This window comes from Argiope bruennichi, chromosome X2, assembly GCF_947563725.1.
Source record: "Argiope bruennichi chromosome X2, qqArgBrue1.1, whole genome shotgun sequence".
NCBI lineage: Eukaryota > Metazoa > Arthropoda > Arachnida > Araneae > Araneidae > Argiope > Argiope bruennichi.
Window position 1 is genome coordinate 57155530 of NC_079163.1, and position 23874 is coordinate 57179403.

The window sequence follows — 23874 nt, forward strand, 5'->3', positions numbered from 1 at the left end:
TAAGAAAGTCTATTATTTTTATTATGAATAGAGACTAAAATACAAATTAAAAATCAGATATTACAAGCTTAATGAAAGCAGCTGTTAATAAATATAGAAGAAAATACATGATAAAATCGCAGTATTCATTTTCTAACAATGCAACGTCACTCAAATATAAAAATTCTGCAAGCTAAAGTATTACAAATATGATGATTCTGATGTTATCTAATATTAAATATGACTAATTATTGCTAATACGTAAAAACAGAAAACATTGTTCTACTGTACATAAGTATCATGAAAAATCAATTAAAAATGCACAAAATATTTTATAGGCTAAATACAACATAATAATAAAAATGGCTAACATAATTTCATTCAAAAGCAGAAAAACATTAATAGTGTATGTACCCTTCCACGTTTTCAGCTAAAAAGAATCATCAGATATAAAAAAAACAAACATAGAAACTATCTAGGAGAAACATATCTCAAATGTTTTTGATAAATTAGTCAGATAAGATAAGTCACATTAAGAGCAAATACAGAGAAGAGGTTAAAAAAAGTTTTTCATGGCACTAACATTTAAACTCAGATGTAAATATATAGTACACATTTTTTTTTAGCGAGAGAGTGCAGAGCTAGTTTTCTCGAGTGCTCTCAAACAAAAGGCGTCACCTAGGATGGCTCTGTCTGGTTGCAGTGAATTTTTTCACAAGAACAGTTTCGCTCACTTCTTATTTTCTATTATTTCAGAATTAGTAGAACACTGTGCGGCTTCTGAGCGGAAAAAAAGAAGATGGGACCCTTCCGAACTGTTCTTTCAAAACACGGCATGTTACCACTCGACGATCTTTTTGCTGGTCATTTAGAATCCGAAGCACAATTTTTGCGCGACCTTTCACTTCCCAAATCTTTTGCTAAAATTCGATGAACTGCGTTCCAAATTAGATCAGATAACTTCCCCGTCTTTTCAATGATCCGTTTTCGGTTTTCAATATCACCTGCACGAATTGTTTTGACATTTTCGACAGTTCAGAAAATTAAAGTCATGTCACTGACTCTCGGACACGCCAAAAGGCACATGGATAATAAATACTGATGACTGGACTGCCGCAACAGCAACACTGGCTGGAACTGTGGTTGAGTCCTAAGGGGCATCACCGATCACGGTACAACCTTTCCCTAAGGAAGAACGTCCCGTCATCGTTGAGAGGAGCCAGACCCCCACCTTTTTGTGTACACCCTAGGGTGACGAGATCCAGCCATCATTCCGGAAGCATCTCATCCTCATTTCGAAGTGCCCCCTCCGGGGGCGGGGTGTTCAGAAAATTAAAGGATGTTCAGAACGAGGTTTGATACCGATTGGCATTTCGCCTTGTATAAAATGAGAAAACTTTTCATACATTTCAATTTCTTTCAACAGCGCTGTCCTTGTAAGTTGAATTCAACATCTCGAAGGTTTCTCTGGCATTTTTCCCGAGCATGAAACATAATTTCACAGCTACACGTTGTTCTCTTAAATCAACCATCATAAAAAAAACTAGACACGCCATTGAGTGAGAAAAGCTATTTTTAAAATTGTTATTAAATTAAAATTGTTAATTATTGTTAAAATTTAAATTGTTTTTTTCTATATAACTACATTATGCCAGTCTCTGTCTTCATGCTGCTGACATAAGATTAGAGGCTGGCTTAAAGATAGATATTTACTTTGAAACTGATTCTATTTGTTGCCGTAATTTCTTGTATTAAATACACACAGAAACAAAGGACCTGGTTAAGTATACGAATAAGTTTCTATATTTCAGAAAAGCATTTACTAAAGCCATTTAAAACTAAGCATGCTCTAAAGTCTAAAATTTTCAGCATCAAAACAAAAATAATTTATAATATGATTTATAAAAAAAGAAAAATATACACACCTGCACACAAATAATAAGATTAATATATTGTTATATATTACAAGAATTTACTAAAACTAGGGAAATAAAATCAACAAATGCCACTAGAAAGTTAGTGATCGTAAAATAATTCTCAAAACAGTTGAAAACAAATGAATATTAACACATTCAACCAAAGGACGAGGCGTAACATATGGATAAGTTACCATATTTTAAGCCAACATAATAACAGTTCACTTCGTTATAACTCTCTTAATTGAATCCCTGATCTTCTTTCTGAAATGTATTATATTAAATAAATTGTATGAAAAATACTTAACAATAAAGTAAGTGAAAAATTTCCTAATTTTAATAATAGATTTATAGAAACGTTAAAAATATTTCATCCTTTATTCAACCAATCTGAGGAATAAATATGCAAATTGAATTCAACTTCATATGTGTATAATAATGCCAGCAGAAAATCTGCCAGTTACAAAATCATAAAGTTCGACATCTTCAACGATTTGTGTTTCAGTAAGTGATAGACTTCAAAATCTAACATAAAGAAAAGCATAAAAATGCTATTATTTAACAATGACTTTATAAGAAATGACGATGCAGCTATAAAAATATTTGCAACGTTATTTAAATATATATTTAATTATCAGATATTGTTTTTAGTGTTTCTTCTGTTAATTTATTTTTTTAAATTTTATTTTATTATTTAGAACTTAGAAATGCAGAAATGTACTTTTCAAGATTTATAATAACTTCCATAAATCTATTCCTTGTCTTATTTCTCAGATGTATGATTAAATACATTAATTAAATCTTTATTATCTTTAAAGGCATGCCGATTTTACAGTTTCTTCAGAAAAAAAACAACTATATATTTGAAATAAAAATACCACAAAATTCGATAGTTATCTAAACTATTTACAAACATTTTTATTGCAGAATCTCAAATGTATAGCAAATTATCGGAATAAAAGTTTCCAAACACAATCCACAGAATGTAAAAATCCAAGTATTCCAGAAAATGATGAAGAACTATTAGCGAACGTGGTATAGACCAATCAGTGTTCCTACTATGGCATACACCATGAAATGTCGAAGATCTGATGAAGGGCACAAAGCGCAGCTTGAAACTTGCTCTGCTGTCGGATTTTTCAATTTTCTGCTGCTTCGGTTCTCAGTGGGGGATATTTCCTTCCATGTGGCGACTAATTAGAAAAAAGGGAGTCAGTGAAAGTACATTGTAATGAAATGCATTTTTGATAATATTCTGATGCATACATATAAAGCTTCCAGGCTAAAGGTATCCAAAACTGATAGATTAGAGAACTATATGACTATTTAAAAGATGCAGTTTCCCTTAAAAGGAGGCAACAAGTTCAAGGATATTTATTTTATGCAGGTTTATGAAGCTCAAGTAAGAATTATTAATTGTTATGCGGAACTCCAGAGGGTAAACGATTCTTTTGCTTCTTTTTACTTTCTGGCATACGAAATATAGACAAAATATTGTAATCGTCAAAAAATTTCGAACTCGGGACTTTGACTAATTACCAGGTTTTAGAACACCCCAAGTTTAAAAAGCATATTTTTTGACATTATGTCTGATTATCTCTGATAAAGATAATTGAAAAACGCTTTGATCTAAAGATGAAATTTCGTATATGGCTTTTACACCAAATTTTTAAATTTCTATCAAATTTTGAGCAAAATACTTTCAGAGGAAGTCTGTCTGTCCGGCTGTTCGAATATAAGTAAGCTCTCTTCGTTTTGTAGTTTTCGTGTAAGATGGATAAACTTCCGTACACAGATTCAACATCTATAGTGTAAATGCATATTAAATTTCAAGCCATATCCAACAGCGGGTTAAAAATCTATAGGTCTACACTTTCAGAAGCATATAAACACAATAACTTGAAAATACAATGATTAAATACAGATATGGTATGTGATTTTGTGACTGCAGTTGTAGTTCTGTGTGAAATTTTCATTTCAGTCGGTTGAAATAAAATACAAATTCGTTTTTCAGATACTATTAATCGCATGCCAGGAATTAATTCTGGTATTAACTACTGTACGAAAGTTATACATGCCAGGTATTAACTACTGTACGAAAATGCCACGCAAGGCGTTTTCTGTCTTACTTAATGTCCACATTTTTTCTTGCAAGGAGAGGAGGAAACTCTTTTATTACAGATTATTCAAAAAAGTTTGGGGAAGGCCACTGTGAATGATTTCAAATCAAACTATGCGTTGTAGAACGATAATTGAATTGGTTTGTGAGATTTGATGACGCAAAAGATACACTTGGTTATACTGGACCAGATATACGGTTAAAGGATAAAAAGAATTACTATTTGAAATTCCATGAAACGCTGAATTCTATTTAAAAAAGGTTTTTGTAGGGACATTCCCCTAAAAGCATTCGCATGTCCAGTGATGAGGAATTAAAGAAATGTGAATGATGAAGTCTTATTTAAGATACGAATAGAAATTTCCACTGCGATTATTGTCAAATTGAAATTTATTAAATGTCAAAGTTATTGCTGATATTATTTATTTCTCTTAAAATTTCAACATTGCAAAGTGAACATTTTATTTTTATATTTTTAACAAATCATTTTTTTTTTTATAAACAAGGTGCGATTTATGTATAATATTTTAAGACTAATTGCTTGTATTTTCTATTTTAAAATGCTCACTTCTCTCCTCGTATATCGCATAGGTTATACTATTCCTCTATTCCATAGATTAAAAGCATAAATGAATATTTCAACATTTATATACTGCGTAAAAAATCGATTATAGTTGTTATTTAATGCTGTAGTTCGCAACTTTTGTAATATAAATAAACAGTAGCTTTCTCACTATGTTTTTAATACTTCGTATGCACGTTGAAAATTTTATTTTTTGATGAAAATTATATTTATTTAAAACATGTATCACTTTTTCGAAAAATACACTTAGAATTTAACATAATCGGTAAATGAATTCAAGAAATATATTTTTCTATCCAAAAATTTTCTAAAATGTAAATAATTATTGAATTTTAAAAATAAAATTCAATAGAGTAAATATGGATTTGGCTTACTTAGAATTTGATATGCCGGCGTTGATTATCACTTGTATATTAATTCATTCTTATAAGTGGATATCATCGGTAATTTGTCTATAAACTATCACTTTTCACCATAATATTATAGTTACGACCATATTATGTTGAAAAGTAAATTGCTTTATTTCTAAAAGGTTTTCAGTTTGTTTGTTTTTTCCTAAAAACATCATCTTCAAGCTTCAACCTGCATGAATGTTCGATATAAGTCAGTATTCGCTATTAAAGATTAGTATTAAGAAAGGAAAAATGATGTCAAAAAATTATGGAATGGGTAGCAAAAGCAATTCGATTCCGTCTAGTATAATTCATGAATGAAATTAAGCTAGCTCATTTCATACATCTTAAGACTATTCGTTTTAGAAAAACAAGTCGCCACAATATGGCTCTGAAAACTGAGCAGCGCCAACACTAATTCTAAACTTCTGCCCCTATATAAACTTCTCCCGACCCTATGGGGTACACGACACAATAGGGAAATGATTTTATGGGGCAGTTAGAGTATTGCTGGAAAGTTAACTCGAGGGAAGGAAATCCTAACTCGTCATTGGTACAGCAGTTGTACCGGCTGGTAAGTAAAGGTAAAAAAATTTCTAGTACAGCAGTTGTACATAAGGTTAACTTGAATATTTACTACTTTCTCAAGTTTTATTAAATTTTCTGCTTCATTAGAATTCATTAACTCAATCAGTAGATTGCCATTATTTAATTTTTTAATTGCTTTTATTTCTTTAATAGTTGCGATAATTGTTTTGTGTATTGAAATTGGTGATGTAGATTCCAACTCATTTTTTTTTCTCAGCAAGTAATGAAAAATTTACAAAAAGCATTACTTCGTTGACCAGAAAAAAGACTCAGACAACATTGAAAATATCTCCGACCGGCAGAAGAGAAAATTTGCCACGTGCCAAGATCTCTTCGTGATCCCCTTGCGCAGATCAGCCAATTCAATGGAACACCGACCGATCGATACAGCAGGGACCGAAATAGAATACCCGCCATGCGCGGTCAACAGGTGTGTGGGCGTGGGTGTAGGCGGGGGTAGGGGTATTTGCTGCAGGAAGCAAACAACAGCTTCTCATGAACAGCTCCCTCGCTTGTCGTCGAGGGGAGGAAGAAAGATGGCGGAGTAAAGGGAGAAATATCTTGAAAGAATTTTTTTTTTTGGCGCAAAAACCAAACTTGACCATACTGCGCCAAACTTACGATATTATTTAAAACTTGAAATTGAAATGTAAAGTATTTTAAAGCTTCGGCAATTGATATAAAAACATGGATGAAATTTTTTTTAAAAAACTGATAAGCACAAAAATAAAATTCAGAATCTCAGTGAATGAAATCGCACAACCAAATGTAAGGAAATTTTTTAAACTAAAGTTAATTTTTTTTTCTCAGAATTAAAATAAAAAGGCTAAAATTGTCAAAGAAGACAAAGAAATTTTAATTATTAATTTTTTTAGTATCGAATTTTACTAATTAATTTGTTAGAATAAAATGGAAAAACGTAACAAGCACAGACAAGCATTATACATTATTGTACTTCGTTGGAATGATATATTTAAGCTTTTGTTTTGTTTATTTAGGAAGAGGAGGAGAGGGTGTTTTAACATCTGAAGATGTCTCCTGTAACTCCTCACTTATATTCAAGAGTGTCCACCGGAGCACTTTAAGTACTCATTTCATCATCTGTTTCCAAAACTTCAGCTTCCTTTATTAAAGGAACACCTTTAGAGGCAGGATCATTATTACCACGAGAAATATTTTCATCAGGAGGTATGATTTTATTCATTGTAGAATTAGCTGAAGGGTTAGCCTCTTTGGAAATCGTGTTTGAAACTTGTTTGGTTGTAGCTTTCCCAAACTTAAAAACATGCTTATTATCTGAACTGAGTTTGGATGCTGCTGCACTATGTACAGTTTTAATGTTTTGTAATTGTTTTAATAATTGTCATTTCTTTATATCTAGCTTAGAAAAACGAAGGTAAATAGTGTTCGCGGTATGCTACATATTCTTTACTGCATCTCATTCTGCTATTGGCTTCGAAGCCAATATAAGTACAACCTTCACCTCGACAACCTTAACATTTACCCTTGTTACAGCACTATCTAAAGTTATGTACGAAATCGTTGTTTTGTCAACACGCCTACTGGTAATCATACCTGCGAAGTGTGGAACAAAAAAAAAAAAAAAAAAAAAAAAAAATGCCGCATAAAAATTAGATAAAAAAAGTCTTGAGTAATGGTTTCTTATAACTAATGAAGTTTCTTTAGTCTTACTTTTGGATACCTTTGGTATAGGGAATTTTTTTCTTTATGTGAATAAAGGATAAATAATAAAATAAATTTGTACAGTTAGAAGGCAGTTTATTAAAAAAGATACTGGAATTACGGGAATAAATTCCTAATTAGTAGAAAGGTTCATTCATGACTAATTTCTAGTATGTCCAATTTCACAACGATAAAAAATATAATTCAAGAAATACTAAAAAAAAAAAAAAAATTTGAAATCCTGATTATATTAGAAGAGCAAAAATTAATGAAATTACACTATAAGAGTTTGGCATCCAAAAAAATTTGAAAACATGAGAAAGATAAATCTAAAATGTTCATCTGATATCTAATATGCTTAATCTGCTAATAATTCAGTTAACATTTTTGGAATGCTCTCACCATCCCCATACTCACATTGGAATAAAACAAGCATCATTTCAAAAGTTCATATATGATTTTAAATTAAACTACAACAAAGCAAAATGCATTATTAACTAAACGTATCTGCCTTTTCAACTCCCTAGAATCTTCATTGCACAGAAAGCTTACCTCCAGGTTTCCCAGGATAATCTTTGTAAGATATTATTGGTCTCCTTGTAGTAAAAAACCACCATTCAGGAAACTTTAAGGTTGTTGATGTCTTCATCAGCATTCTGGAATGGTTCCATTTATTTGTAGTACTATTTCTTAAATTAGCTTGTTCATCTTTGAAGCTATAAGAATCCCAGTCTATAACTGAAGAATCTGATTCGCTGTCAGATTCTTTCACTTCTTCTAAAGGCTGATCTGCAAATAAAATTAAATTTGACTTAAATGTTTATTTTACTTAAATGTTAACGCTCCATTCCCATCCAAAAACTAATTGGAAGCTTTTTTTTTTTTTTGAAGATCGCCTTAACCAAATAACTTAATAAGCAACTCACTTATGTTGATTAGTGACTAAAATTAGTAGTTTCGATCTTAGTAAAGGTTTGTCTATATTGGTTGAATTAAAATGTTATTATATGAGGCTTTAAGCCTATGGCACAGGCAACCCACTATCCTCGTAGAGACACCAATGCACGCCAATGATTAAAGTATAAAATACAAAGAATCTGTAGTTACAGGGAGTCCAGAAAAGTACTGATGTTTCCAAATGATATTATAAGAAAGATTAATGAGTGAGAACAGTAATTTTGTTTGCGCATTTCTTTATGACAATACCACATGATACTGACAGATGACGTTCCCGTTTCAAATGGTGTCAATCATTGGAAATGTTTGGTTGGTTTGGGTTTTAGCACAAAAGCCAAATCTCGTCATGTTGTACCAACTAAATAGTTAAACAACAACAAAAAAAAAAAAAAAAAAAAAAACACCCTACTAATTTGTATGATATTAAGAGATTTTTGAAATTGGTTAAAAAGAAAGATTTCAAAAAGTAAGTAAATATATTAAAAACGACGCATTAAAAATCATTTAAGAGAAAGGCAAAAGAACATAAATTACAGACAAATCAAAACAATTCTTGAAATGGATAAAAAACTTAAATAAAATGCATCAAACCAATGGTCTTCAGAAATTGAAAAATATTTGGGCAAGGATTTTAACCCACTAGTTCACGCATGTCTATGAATATTGCATTAAAAATACGTAAAAGATTATTATTAAAAACAGGACGATCAATTAAAACATGGCACGTTGCACAAGTTGGACATGGTTCATCAAATAAGATGTTTATGTCAAAAGTGGGTATGACGAACGCGGAGCCAAGTTAATTTGATATCGAACCTGCGCTCTGAGTTAGAAGGCCATAAACTTAAAATTGGGTAGAGCGAGTGCAGCTTATTATAAATCGGCTGGTCCCCAAATTGTTCCCACAACAAGCGGATGAGTAAAAACTGCTTTTGCATCTCCATGTGGAAGCTCTCGCTGACGAAAAGACCTTGCCGCTTTTATTGCAATATCTGCTGTTTCATTTTCAGATATTCCAACATGATTTGGAAACCAGACAAATAAAATTTTGAAACCTTTGTTTTTAAGGGAGCGAAGAAAAACCAGAATTTCCAAAGCAACTGGATGAATCTGATTATTGAAATGGGATAGAAAATCCAGCGCATTCCTGTTGTCAACATAAATACAGAAAGTACTTGTACAAAAAGTTGAAATCACTTGAACAGCGCATATTACTGCGAACAGTTCAGCAGTCAAGATTGAGAATGATGTGGGTGACAGAAATGAATGACGGAGAAGGATTGAGAATGATGAGTCTCAGAAGGAAACACAGTTCCTCCACCAACATGACCATTACATTTCAATCAGTGAAGATCTCTTTATAAGAATAATACCGACAACGATGATAGTTAAAAAACTGCTGAGATATAATCTGTGAGGTTGTGGATTTATCAAATCCAGGAAAAGGGTTAAAAATGAAAATTGTGAAATGTCTCAAGGTGGAAAAGAAAAGGAAATAGTACGCTGAAGTGCAACAGTATTAAATCTCGAATCGTAAAATAGAATTATCTTTCATTAAATGGAAGAATGTGAGTGGGAGTGCATCATAAAATCACCGAAGACTAAATGGAAGGGTCAAACGATTAATAGAGTGCTTCGGAGTTAACAGCACTCGAAATTAATATTGTGCAGTTAACTTCTTACGTCGAAATCTAAAGGCATTTTACCCGTCAGGGGCACCCCCTAGATACCCTAGTCTGCCTTCCAGATTCCCCTCCCTTGAATCTGCTGCTTTTGGCTTTTGTTTTTCCTTCCCTCGACGGCAAGAGAAGGAGCTCAAATGAGAAGCTGTCGCCGCTGTGTTTGCTTCTAGCTTCTCATGGGCGTATTGGCCGTGCGTACTGAACTATAAAACAGGTGGTGCATTTCGATCTCTGGTATATCAATCGGCCGTTATCCTAGGCAATTGACTGGGCTGCTCAAGGGCATCAAGCGAAGGGGTCACCTTCTAGGGCCCCGCGTTAGGGGTGCTAAACGTTCCTGGAAGTGGCTCTTAGCGTATAGGTTCTGGCTAGCATCAAAGTAAGAGGCGATGCTGGATGCCGGAGCCGGTGGCTGCCTTCCCTTGTTGGGCTTCGTGATGGGCGGTGCTGTAGGGGCCTGAATTTTTTTTTACCTTTTTTTGAATGATTTTTTTTTGACACTTTGCCAAGTTTACCTATAACAGAAGATGCACATACATACACCAAAGACCTCCCATAAAATATCACCTTTCATCGTTCAAAGAATAATTTCTTCATTTATTGGTGATGCCAAAACTACTAAAAAACTTTCATCTGGGGGTCTTATTGAGACCTCATCAATAGCACAAATTTCCGCTATATAGAAATTCACAAGACTTTGAAATTTCTCTGTAGAGATAACTCCTCACAGGACACTGAATTTTTCTCGAGGAGTCATCTTTGATTTAGATCTTCTGGATTGTTAGGAGCCTGAACTCATTCAGGAAATGCATTCCCAAAAAGTCTCTGCAGCTCATCGCATAAAAATTAAACGTAACGGCTCAGTGATTCCAACAAAACATGTCATTCTAACTTTCAGTAGCCCTGCACTTCCGAAATTTATACGCGCTGACTACATACAATCAAAAGTTAAACTTTCTGTTCCGAATTCTCAACACTGCTTCAAATGTCAGAGATACGAACATTCACAGAAAACCTGCCGTGGCAGCCTTCAATGTGCTAAATGCTCAGCTAATGACCATGAAACTTCAGTTTGTAGCTAGCAGGGTTTCAAATGTTTAAACTGCTCTGGGCCCCCTCCTGCTTATTCCTATGACTGTCCCAAATGGGAGATGGAGAAGGAAATCCAAAGCCTGAAAGTTAAAAGAAATATTTCATATGCAGAAGCGAAAAAGTTTATTTTAGACGGGACACCCAAACTTGGCCTTTCTTATAGTGCTGCCATGAGATCAAGATTAAAATGTACTGGTTCTCAGACAGAGATTACAGACATTATCACTATGAATACATGTTCCTGTAAACATTCGACTCTTGAATAAGTAAAGAGCAGTAACTCACAAAAAACTGAAAACAATCAAACCAAGCTTCTACTTCGAAAAAATTTTTTTAACATTTTTATCAATCAAAAGATTTTGAATTTTCTTTAGCTCGAATCTCTAAGAAGAAACGAAAGAAAGCAAAATCTCCTTCCAGTACCAAAGCATCTAATACTGAGGTTCCTCCGAAACCTCCAGATCCTTCTGATATCCCAATTACTTCAGATGCTATTTTATCGATTTGTCCATCAACATCTGATATCTCTTTTGTAAAAATGGACCAACATCTTCCTAATAAATCACCTCCAGGTGGTCATGTGTGATTTGTTCAATCATTCCTTTGTTTTTTCATGTCTGGTTTCATTTTGTCGAATTGTCGTGCGTATCGTTCTAAAGTCATCGAAATCAAATCGTTTTTTAATGAATACAGACCTGCCTGGTTTACCTTACAAGAGACATATTTAAAACCCTCATTAATTTCCATAATTAGAGGATACAACTGCGTACGCAAAGATGCAAATACAAATTTAAATGCCAGTGTTCATTTGCTCACCTTCACTGGCACCCCATTGGGATTTCACAGTTTCAGATTACCTATTTAATAGCGACCACTTTCCCATTATTTTAAAATATCCAAAAATTGACTTTAGTCTTCCCAGAAGACCTGGGCGCTTTATCTTTGACAAAGCCAATTGACAGCTTGTTAAGTCTCATTCTGAACTTACACAATATATGATAAAACAGCCATATATAGATAATGCTGTGTATTCAGTAACAAAATGCTTGATAAAAGCTGCAGAGACAGCCATTCCAAAGTCATTTAGAAACTTGCCAAGATTATACAAACCCTCGTGGAATGAAAATTGCGTTGCTGCTTTAAAAGCACAAAGAAAGTCTTGAGATAAATTCGGAAGATATCCTAGTAACCATCACAAATTTTCTTGCCTTTAAAAGAAATAAATCATTTTTAGAAGAATTCGATGACAGAATCAGTATAATACCTTCCAGAAATATGTTAGCTGCATGCACGGACATCTGTCATCCAAGAGCATGTCAGAAAAAGAATGAAAAATCTTAGGCATCAATAAATCCTATCAGAAACTGTCATTCTTACATAGCAATGGAAATTTCATCTCTCCGTCAAGAATCATATCCTTTAACTTTTATTATCTATAAAAAACAACAAGAAAAACAAAAAATCAATTTTAATACCTTAGTGTCGTATGCTTATAATACTGATTTTCAGCTCCACGAGCTTCAGCGAACATTACAGAACTCGCATCCTCCTACAGCACCTGGACCTGATGGCATTCATCATGACATGATTAAAATTTTGAGTTCTATTCAATCGAATATGAAATGAACATGTTTTCCCAATGTCCTGGAATCGAGCAACTATAAATCCCATTCGAAAATTTGGTAAAAATCCAAAACTTCCATCAAGCTATAGGCCTATAGCTTGTTGTCTGTGCAAGACTCTGGAAAGAATCATTAATCCATATTCTAGAAGAGAAGAAACTGTTCTCTAAATTTCAAAGTGGATTTAGACACGGTCGCAGTACTTTAGATAATATGCTAATCCTGGAAACGTCTGTCAGGGAAGCGTTCATTACAAAATGCAGCTAGTGTCTACTTTTTTCGATATGGAAAAAGCATATGGTTGTATTTGGCGCCATTTCATTTTAAAAGATTTACATAATATGGGTTTTTGTGGAAAATTGCTAATTTTCACTCAGAAATATTTCAGAAAAGAATTTTTAACATTTATATTAGTGATTTTTATCCAATTTTATTCAAATTAAGGGGGTACTACAAGATAGTATTTTAAGTGTTGTTTTCATTTATCATTAAAATAAATGGAATCGTGCAAAAACTTCTATTATATATTCATGGGTCATTATTTGTTAATGATTTTCAAATCCATGGATCAAGTACTCACATGCACTTTATCGAACAGCAATTGCAAACTGCTGTTACATCCATAACGAAATGGGCTGATAAAAATGATTTCTTTTTTTCTACTAAAAATACGACATGCACTAATTTTGTCGTGTGCATGGCATGCATCCTGACCGAGAAATTCAGTTAAAAGGTACAGCCATCCCCGTTGTGCCGGTCGTTAAATTTTTAGACCTCTTATTTGATTCTAAACTAACATTCCGATCTCATATTTCTCATTTAAAGAAAAAATGTGCTCAGTCTTTAAATATCCTTAAAGTTTTATCAAATACAACATGAGGTTGTAATACTTCAACTCTCTTAAAAATTTACAAAAGTGTGATTTTATCAAAACTAGACTATGGTAGCGTAATTTACGACTCAGTGACAAAGTCTATTCTTCAGCAGCTTGATGCAATACATCATCATGGCCTACGACTTCTATCAGGGGCTTTTAGAGCTTCTCTGGTTCAGGTTCTTTAGTTTAGAACTTCGTAATAACTAAAGAACCACGTTTACAATTACGGCGCCAGAGATTTTCTCTCAAACACTTTTTAAAAATAAATCAATGTCCATCCCATTCTACATATGACAGAATAGTGAATCCGCTTCATGGACAATTATATGAGAAAAAAAGTTTCATTTATTCCATTGTTTGGATTTAGAATCCGCGCTGTTTTAGAGAATTTTAACCTGAAGAACATAGATATTTTACCTAAAGAAGACGAAATTCCACCTTGGGCATGCAAATGCATTTTTTATTAAGATTTTAATAAGCTGCTAAAATCTACAACTGCGCCATCTGTTTATATACAAATAATTTGTGATCATAGGTAATTGTTTGAAAAATACGGCACTGTTTTTATAGATGGTTCCAAAGTCGGCGACCATATTGGCTCAACTGTAGTATTTGATCACATTTTACTCTCTAGGAAGCTGAACAGGCATTGTTCTGTTTTTACCTCGGAGGTTTTTGCCATTTACACGGCTTTAAGAGCAATCAGACTATTATCAAAGAAAGACTTGATCATATATACTGATTCACAAAGTTTAAATTGAAGCAATTTTGAACTCATCCAGACAAAGTGATCTTTTGGTGTTCAGTACAGTAAAATATATTTTAAACTGCTAGATCGTAATTTTAACATTCTATTTCGTTGGATTCCTGGACACTTTGGTATCTCTGGGAACAATCAAGCTTCTATGAACATTAAACTATGAACTAGAAATAAATTTTTTGGCGCAGTATGACCTTCATATTTGTTTTTGTGCCATGAAACCTCAAACCAAATCAAATTTAATAAAAAAAAAAGGGGGTTGTTTAGTTATATTAACGTCCCGTTTTAGAGCAATGCTAGGGGTAATTTGGGACAGACCTCTTAATTTTGAACCACGGTCAGATCACGAGGAAGACACCTGAGCGGCAACCCCCTCTCCACATCACACCCAAGGGAGGGGACGTTTGGTCCCAACGGATTTAGCGTGCACCAGACGCACTTACACGACGGTTCTTCGGCGGAATCAGATCTCACACCTGAAGTCTTCCACCTCCGAAGCGGAGACCTTACCACCAAGCCACGGGGAACTATTACGCTTGCCTCTCCAACAAAGTGCATGAGAACACGTAAACTAAAAAAATCTTGATGGATGATTTGGTATAATATTTTAAAAGAAAGTTAAAGATCTGCATCAAAATTTGGACTAGCTCTATCAAATGATTGAGAACACGTTAATCTGTTAACTAAACAGTGTGAAGTGTAATAGAATTTCATACCCATTTGAGTTGTCTATTACTCTTAGTATATCAGACAAAATTAATAAATTTTAAAATATTTGATATATTATGTTATTAAATTAAGAAATGCCTATTTCATAATTACAATATATCCAGAAATTTTCTACTTGAATCTAAAATTATTTCAGTCATTTTATTAGAGAATCGGAACCTAGTCATATGCAATGCAGAGTTCAGTGAAGTCATGTTCCATGCTTATAATTATTATTGCCCTTGATCAGCAAGCAATATTTTTCAAGTTGCAAGGGAAATCTTTCCCAAAAAATCAGTGCACAGATTACCCCGCTAAAGCAATCTAAATTTTTAATAAATAACAGTATGAATTTTTCTTATTTACATTCTCAATAGGACCTATCAGTGTAGTTAGAAAGGAAATTAACTGTGAAAGATTGAAATGATCTGAATGTTGTAAATTTTTTTTTCTGGAATATTTCTGAGCATTTCAATAACATACGCTTTAACACTATGCTGTCCTCACGTCTAATTGAGATTCTTTTGTTTGACGCCAACGATTTTCGAAGTTTCGGGGGACCATAATTTTATTTTCACAAAATAAATAAATAAAATAATAATAATTTTCATAAAATAAGTAATAATTGATAACAAATAATTAAAATAAAATATGAAATAAAAAAATCATAAAATAAATAAAAATTCGCGGGCCACAGATGTGGTGTCGCTGGTCGGCATAGAGCTAAGCCTCAAAAGAGCTTTAGATAGCTTTTAGTTCTGAAAGAGCATCGAATTACAGAATTTAATATTTAAATCTGGAAAGAAATTTTAGAAGGATGGAAATAAGAACAAATGATCAAACAAAATTTGACATTGTAACCAAACGCTAAAAAATAACCTGCAACGTCTACAGAGCCACTCTAGTAGATAATGCCTGCGAATATGCTGAGAACAACTCAACCCTTAGTTCAGAGCATGACATTTCCATTTTTCCACAATTAAAATCCATTTTTCCAATTTTTAATTAATTTGATCGTTTTGTAGTTATTTTATGTAGCGTTTGAGTGCAATTAACCCTTTCGTTACGAGCGCCGAATATAGACGGCATCCACTCGATCGCGTGTGTACGAGCGTCGGATATAGGCGCATCCACTCGACGACCCGCATCTACCACCGCCGGCAATAGACGGCATTAACGTGATCCGCGTGCACGAGCGCCGGCTGTAGCCGGCGGCAACGTGATTCTACTTGCTTTCAGCCCCTGCTGCGAAATTCTTGTTTCTCTCTCTCGCTCTCTTTTTTGTATTCATCTTATTTATCGAAGGCATATGTCATTGTTTGGTTCGTTCTGGATATGTTTTACCCCCCCCCTCCAAAAAAAATAACAACCATGCACTAGTTTGGAAGCAATTAGGACAAGAATCACACTCCAATATTTTTCAAGCAGTCGGGGCCAAATATTCAACCGGCGTACAATTTACAATTCCATTGATCCGTATTAAGTTAATACCACAGAAAGTATATTTTGAACGCGTTTAATATATTCTGTGCGTCCAAATAAGTTTCTTCTGAGCGTTCTATTCGGAGTGAAGTATTTGGTATAAAAGTATAATATCACAAAAAATTTTAATTGAAGCATTACAAGAAATTGGATAATAGCTATTAATTTTTCAGAGTTCGTAACACTTATAAGGAAATTTTATTTGGTGCTTTGTTTAATTTGTTTTATAAAATCTTTTTGCATTCCCCTTGTCAGAATGTTGCGACAAAGGTAAAAAAAGAAAAAATGTATTCTCTGATTAACGGATTGACTGATTCAGACAATGAAAATCAAAATAATTTTACACCAGGCAAAAAGGAAAGAACTATATATAATACATCTGAATCAGAAGCAGAGAAGATTGAAACAAATGACAGTGACTGTGAAATATGGACGTCAAAAAAATTGTCCCTAAAATACATAAGATTGGGTCAGAGGATTCAGGAATTAAAGGAAACATTAGTAGATCAGCCAAAATATTAAACTACTTTCAGCTTTTCTTCTCTGAAGAGCTCGTAGATTTAATTGCAAGTGAAAAAAATCAGTATTGATCTCGAAAAAATAATAATAACATATGCAATTCAGAAGGAACAAAGGAACAGTACTAGCCGAACTATACTGTTTTTTTGCTTTTTTTTCTTTTGCTTTGTTATTTTAAATGACACGCAACAAATCGTTAGGATTAATAGAGTACTGAGTAAAGACAAACTTCTGCATAGCGATATTTTTGCAGAAATAATGACCAGAAATCGCTATTTCAAATTATTACAGATGCTACATTCCACCCATGATTTCGGTTCTACTAATGATCGTTTGTCAAAATACGATATGATTTGTCATTGATATATTACGAAAAGAATTTTGTCAAGTATTTCAACCTTACCAACGGATGTACATTGACGCAAGTTCACTTTTAAATAAAGGAAGGCTGCCTTTTAAACAATACATCCCGTCCAAAAGAAATAGATTTGGTGTAAAAATTTTTATTCTCAGCGATTGTCAGACAGGATTTGTACAAGATTTAATTGTTTATGCTGGATCATCTACCATGGTGTATAGCGAAAATCAGGATATTGGAATATCTGGGACAATAGTTGAAGCACTAATGAAGCCCTAGCTAGGAAAGGGTCATATACTTTATGTGGGCATTTGGTATTCAAGTCCAACTTTATTTAATTTTCTACATAATAATTGCACAAATGCATGCTGGACGGTTAGAAAAAGGAGGAAAGGAAAGCCAAAAATTGACGGTAAAAAAGAGGTGAGGCAACATTTCGATCATCTAATAATTTATTAGTCACAGATGGATAAGAAGAACATTTGCGTGTGGAATGCTTACTGTTCTTTACAAATACAAGATGAAAGAGCCGATATACATGGCATATTTCAGTTGCAATTAATTAGGGAAATACTGGAAAAGTATCACCTAAGTACAAGCCGTCAACATCGAGCAGGAAATAATCATCTACTAAGATTAACAGAAAGGCATTTTCTTTCAGTTTATAAATCGGCAGGAAAAAACTGAAGTAGACGGTTCGTCGTTTGCAGTACAAAAGACGAAAGATCTGCATCTAAGTATGAATGTACAGACCGTAATATGGGTTTGTGTATAGATCCATGCTTTAAAATTCATCACTGTGTATCATTCATCATCAAATCACTGAAAATTTGAAATATTGTTCTAAATTTTATTTTTATTTATAATAATTGCAAAGTCTACAAACGTCATTATGTAACACTTGAGGAAGAGTACAATCCGGAAAATGATACAGTAGCTTTGAAAGAGATAAGTACAAATACCAGTTTACCGACGCGTAAATATGCACACTTTGCGGAGCAATGCTCCGTTCAGTGGCGTTAATCCAGCGAAGCGGACTACCGTAACGAAGAGTTAAATTCATTTGTTAGTGTATCTAGCTTCTTTTCTATTTGGATTTTGTCATTCACTGAGTACTGGTTACACATCTTTTTCATCATCTAAGTTTGTCGTTAGCAGCTAAAGGATCTCAAAATGAACTTTTTTTTTGGACACAGATGCCGAAAAAAATACTTGATTTTGATTTTATCATTTTAAAACGTCACAGCTCACCTTAAATTGATTATGCAGCCTCTGTTAGCTTAAAATTCTCTAATAAGTAAGTGTATTCTACTACCTTTGACTCTAGTACCATACGGGGGTGGAGGACATCCTCATAGATTTTTCCTGAAATGGCGTCATTTATATTTGAAGGAATAATCGATCATGATATTTTATTCTGCAGATCAATGATATGAGGATAAATAATATTACAGTGTAAAAAACAGACAGTAAAATCTTACTTCTAAAGTTGGTATTTTTGCAATATATGTACTGAAAATTTGTTGAAATACCTTAATTATCGAAAGAAAAGGTTGTTGCTTTCGCGAAAATGGCAAAAATATACAGCAATACACAGAAAAAAAATGTCAATTCTGTTTTAATGTGTGTGCAGTGTTCATATTCATCAAAATCAACTCTTTCATAGTAGATTCAAAAATACGTTATTTTTATACAGATGGGCAAAAAGTTAATTTTACTGTTTTAAATATGTATCAATTCTCTAGATCCATCATATATCAAATCACATAACCAATACGATTAGTTAGTAAAGTGTGATAATGTTAAACAATTAAATGAAATTCCATAAAATTCGTTATCTTAAAAAAAAAACTCAATGCCAACTGAAAAATATCAACCCAAAATCTGTTTTGAACAAATCATACGTAATTTTTCGCAAACAAATGTTATGTTCATTATTTTTAAACTATACAATTTTTCAATTTGCATATGCACCAAAATAAGAATTTTCGCTAATTAAACTTCAATTCAATAATGTTGTTGCTTCTAATGGCAAGACAAGCCCGCTGACAAAGACAGCGATTTTCAGTCGAGAGAGTGTCTCTTGTTTTTCAGTAGAGCCATCTAAGGCCAAGAGTACATCTACTAACGCGTCACAACCCTTTTTACGGGGTGGACTTCAATCATGCATTTCATTCATAGATCATTATTTAGACCTGAATAAGAGAACGATCACCTCTGAACCAGTACCCCCAATGGTATTCCTCTAGACATGGAGGACTTTTTGACCACGACAGATTTATACGTGCGCCAGCCACCACACACGGTGAGTCTTCGGCCGGCGGGGCTCGAAACTCACAACCTAAGGATGCGAATCCAACGCCCTACCAACCAGGTTATCCCAGCCACTCAATTCAATAATAACATAAACAAGCAGATCCAATGCACGCTAATATTTTAATTCTGTAATTAAAATAAACAGGTCGCATACTTTCTTGAAAATACTTATTTAATGTCAAAAAAGTCATCGATACTATTTTTCTTTGATTTCAAAAATTACCTAGATATTTTTCGGTTTCAGTAAATTATTCAAAAGATTCCACTTACAATAATGTTTAGCTAAATGGAAAAATTTGTAATCAAATTTTATTTCATTTTTTTTTTCTATAGTCTCTTGAATTTTCTATTAAAATATTAGCAAACTATCGCCTTTAATTCGAATATATTTTGTTTATTTTAATGTTTGAACTAAAAATTTGTCTGAATTATTTTCCATTCTGCATCATTTTTATCATTTAAATACATTGAGTCTTAACTGATCTTAATGGAATAATTTTTACATTTCTTAATCCATCCGGAAGTTCGCGGATAAGCAATTAATGAGAACAAATTGCCATTGAAAATCCAGTTTCTGTCAAATTTCAAAGATTTTTTTTCTTCTAATTTATAAAATCTATTTTTAGCTATTCTGCATTAGAGAAAGAATTGAAAATATTTTTTGCAGTCTATGGAAACATTATGCATAACGATACACCCTTAAAAATTTTATTACTTCTGTATACTGAATGCAATTATATAAAATGCATATATAAAAGTATTAATCAAAATATTGGTAGAATAATTAGAATATTTATTATTGTTCGAATAAATTTATTCTGTTTCCTCAATTTCAATCTTTTTAACCCTTTCTAGGGCCGTGGGAAGTATGCTTCCCGCCAAATTTATCAATCTTTGTATGAAATTAGGTAGTTTGGCATAAGTTCTGACAAATTTTTTAGTAAAACAGAAACAATTTTATTTAATAAATTTTTTAAAGAAAAATAAAGTTTATATGTCAAATTAAAATCTTGCGCAAGACCGTGATAATTACGAGTACTACGATTTTTATTTTCATAGCTCCGCACATGAGAGTTTTTGCTTCGTAGAATAGCCGTATTTTGGATTCCCTTTTTGTCAGACTCAAATCAAAATTTGACACGATTTTATTAACAAGATCACATATCAATTTCCATTTATCTAAGTTCTTGCATTTTTTTAGTTCACATGACCGACAGATGGTCAACTCTTTGGTTCGAAATTTGATACACTTTAAATGTAAAATCTTATTCATTTAGCTCGTACGTTGTAATTATCGTGCTCACTAGTACTCGAGACAGGACTTCTAGAAAATGATTTCTTTCAAAATTCTACAAATCTGATTGTAAGACACCACATTTTATCCGAAATCTTCCAAATTTTGAAATTTCAGAGATATTGCTTGAATAACTAAAGGCTTCACCTTTAAAAATTGTTCGTATTATTACGTATTATTCAAATATATCTTTAGAAGCTTGTGAACGATGATTTAGTACTCTGAAGTTAGATTTTCAACCATAATCAAATGAGCATACATGACGAGCATATGGATAATTAATGTTGCTTCTTTAAAAGACATCGTGACATTGTAAACAAATGGTCTGTATTAAATTTCGGTAAAGTAAAGCTGCAGATCAAAAGTTGTTTTAAAGGAAAAGATTATTAAGCTGTATAAGAATATTCATAAAAATAAGTTGATAGAATGTTTTTGTTTATAATCATTCATATCAGTCATTCACATATTTTTTGCATTGTTAATTTCATTTAACACTTTTTAAGCTTTTTGTATCGCTGCTTTCTCATTACTTTGATCGTATAAGATGAAGCAATAAACTTCGTATGTAACATAAATTTTTAAAAAAATATTATACCCTATAATAACATACCTTGAGTACAGAAAACTATTTGTTTTTTAAGGAGACAACCCTCCGAAAACGGAAACATCTTAATGACATTTCGAAAGATGCGCCAATATTAGCTCATATTTCTATTGAAAATATGAATATTGTTAGGATGCATTGAGAGAAATAGAATTTGGGATAGAAAACTAAAAAATACATCTCGAAAGCAAAACATTCATCTAATAACTTCATTTAAACGATTTTTCATTAAAAAGTCATGATAAAGTATCAGTTTGATATTAGAATAGAATAATGCTGTTAAGGTAAGAAAATATATTTTTTTATTCTTCTGAAAGAATTCAGTTGAAATATTAGATTTGTTTCAAAATATGAAAATGCAGTGAGCACGAATGTTGAAAAAATACTGAAACTAATTTGGAATATCGATGTCAGTTTAAAAGCAAGTGCACCATCACACAAAACACATCTTAAAGCACATCTAATAACTGATATTTTAAGATGGTTTGAGTCGGTTATTTCTTTTTTACCTTACACTAATTGAATCTGTTTGTGATCTCATAAACTATTAAAGTAAGATTATATACTAAACAGTTTCTAAAACAATCTAGCAGTCAAAATCAAAGTAATGTATTATTTTTTAGAGTTCTGTTTCCTTAAATTCCATGGAATTCAATTAATGAATTCAGATCATTAATTGACAGCTACATCAGCTGTAATTCCAATGTTTAAACATTAATCACATTTTTAATTTTTAATCATTTAAATAATTCTCAGATTTTTTTCATTTAAATTATCCCATAGGGTTGTTTGATTCTTGGTTTGGCATTTTAGGTTTTATGTAAATAATAATGATAATGATTAAAAATTGTTATCAATTTTTAAAATAATTGTTTTAGAATTTAACGGTATAAATAAATTTTAAAAGATCAATTAAAATTTTCCATAAACATAATAACTTACCCAGTGTGGTACAAGTAAACAGAGCCATCAACCAAATAGATCTTAATAACAGGGTTGGTCTCATTGTTCGGTAAAAAGTGCATAGAATACAATTAATGATGTCTATTTCTTTTCATATGAATTTTTATCGCTTTCTGCTTCTCTAGAAGAATTCATCCTTTTCAGTACATAATTTTAAAGTGCAAAAATAATGTATTTCGAAAAAGAAATTTTTTCGTTTTCACCTTAATCAAAACGCTACATCACAATCGTTAACAAAACACGAAATTAGTCTCCGGAACAAAGACAAGATAGAAGTGGCAGCATTGATTTCCAACTGAAAAAATAATGAAGGAAGAATTGCTCTAACTGCTTTATCGAACCAAGCTATTCATCTGCTTCTAAGTCTGTTTCCTTTTTTACGAACCCACGCGCGCGATTCGACTGCTGCCTAAACACAGCCGCTAAACTTCCGTCATCCAACCTTGAACTGCCAAACTTTCTCTTTCAATAAGTATCCGGGGTAGTGAAGCATTAGTATTCTGAGCGCGAAAATGGCAGAACTCGTTTGGCAGCTCCTCTTCGTTATCCTATTCCACTGCGAACATCAAATCGTTTCATCTAGCACATTCTATACATTCTTTTTCACCCACGTATATTTGCCTTATTCATAATGGACAAAGCTTTACAATGAAATTATAAAATGTTAAATAATTTCTATTGCGAGTTTTCATTCAATGAAATTACAGCATCTTGTCCATCAAACAGATAAAAAGTCTATCTTTGGTAGAAAAATGGGCACTTTACTTCATTGTAGAAAGCTTCAAATTTAAATTCCAAAGGATATTTGAAGAATTTTTGAAGCAGAACATTTCAAATCTCCTCCTTGCTGATTTTTACTTCCCCAAACCACTGGAGAGTGAGGACCGAAGTAAAAGTTAAAATAAGCCATCTCTAATGTACTGGAAGTGAAATATATTCATAATGGACAAAGCTTTTCAACGAAATTATAATGTGTTAAATAATTTCTATTGCAAGTTTTCCTTCAATGAAATTATAGTATCTTGTCCACCAAACAGGAGAAAACAGCATTTTTGGTAGGAAAAACGGTATTTTACTTCACTGTAGGAAGCTTCAAATTTAAATTCCAAAGGATATTTGAAGAATTTTTGAAGCAGAACATTTCAAATTTCATTCTTACTGATTTTCACTTACTCAAACTTCTGGAGAATGAGGATCGAACTGAAAGGTAAAATAATCCGTCAGAGTGTTGAAAAATCTAAAGTTCAATTAAAGAGAGTTGCAATTTTATATTAATTTTTTGATATATGGATAGAAATGCTAGAAAAGAGTGCTACAATTCAAATAATGTTGATGGGAAAAAGTATTAATTGTTTAATATCTTCTCTTAAGCATGTTTCA

The 23874-nt window shown here is 32.6% G+C and overlaps 1 protein-coding gene across 1 annotated transcript; it reads right to left on the bottom strand.

Moving 5' to 3' along the window:
* On the bottom strand, positions 1-22948 carry LOC129961032 (uncharacterized). Its single transcript, XM_056074825.1, has 3 exons — positions 22474-22948; positions 7813-8049; positions 1-3088 (listed from the first exon to the last, which is right to left on the bottom strand). Exons 1-3 carry the CDS (start codon positions 22535-22537, stop codon positions 2919-2921), a joined length of 471 nt encoding a protein of 156 aa, XP_055930800.1. The 5' UTR covers positions 22538-22948; the 3' UTR covers positions 1-2918.
* Positions 22949-23874: the final 926 nt, after the last annotated feature.

Excerpts from the sequence above, each read along its gene's own strand:
- LOC129961032 (XM_056074825.1), bottom strand. The coding sequence starts at position 22,537 with ATGAGACCAACCCTGTTATTAAGATCTATTTGGTTGATGGCTCTGTTT. Across the intron at positions 8,050-22,473 it reads GTTTACTTGTACCACACTGG|ATCAGCCTTTAGAAGAAGTG; the intron begins GTAAGTTATTAT and ends TTTTATTTGCAG. Across the intron at positions 3,089-7,812 it reads TTATCCTGGGAAACCTGGAG|TCGCCACATGGAAGGAAATA; the intron begins GTAAGCTTTCTG and ends TTTTCTAATTAG.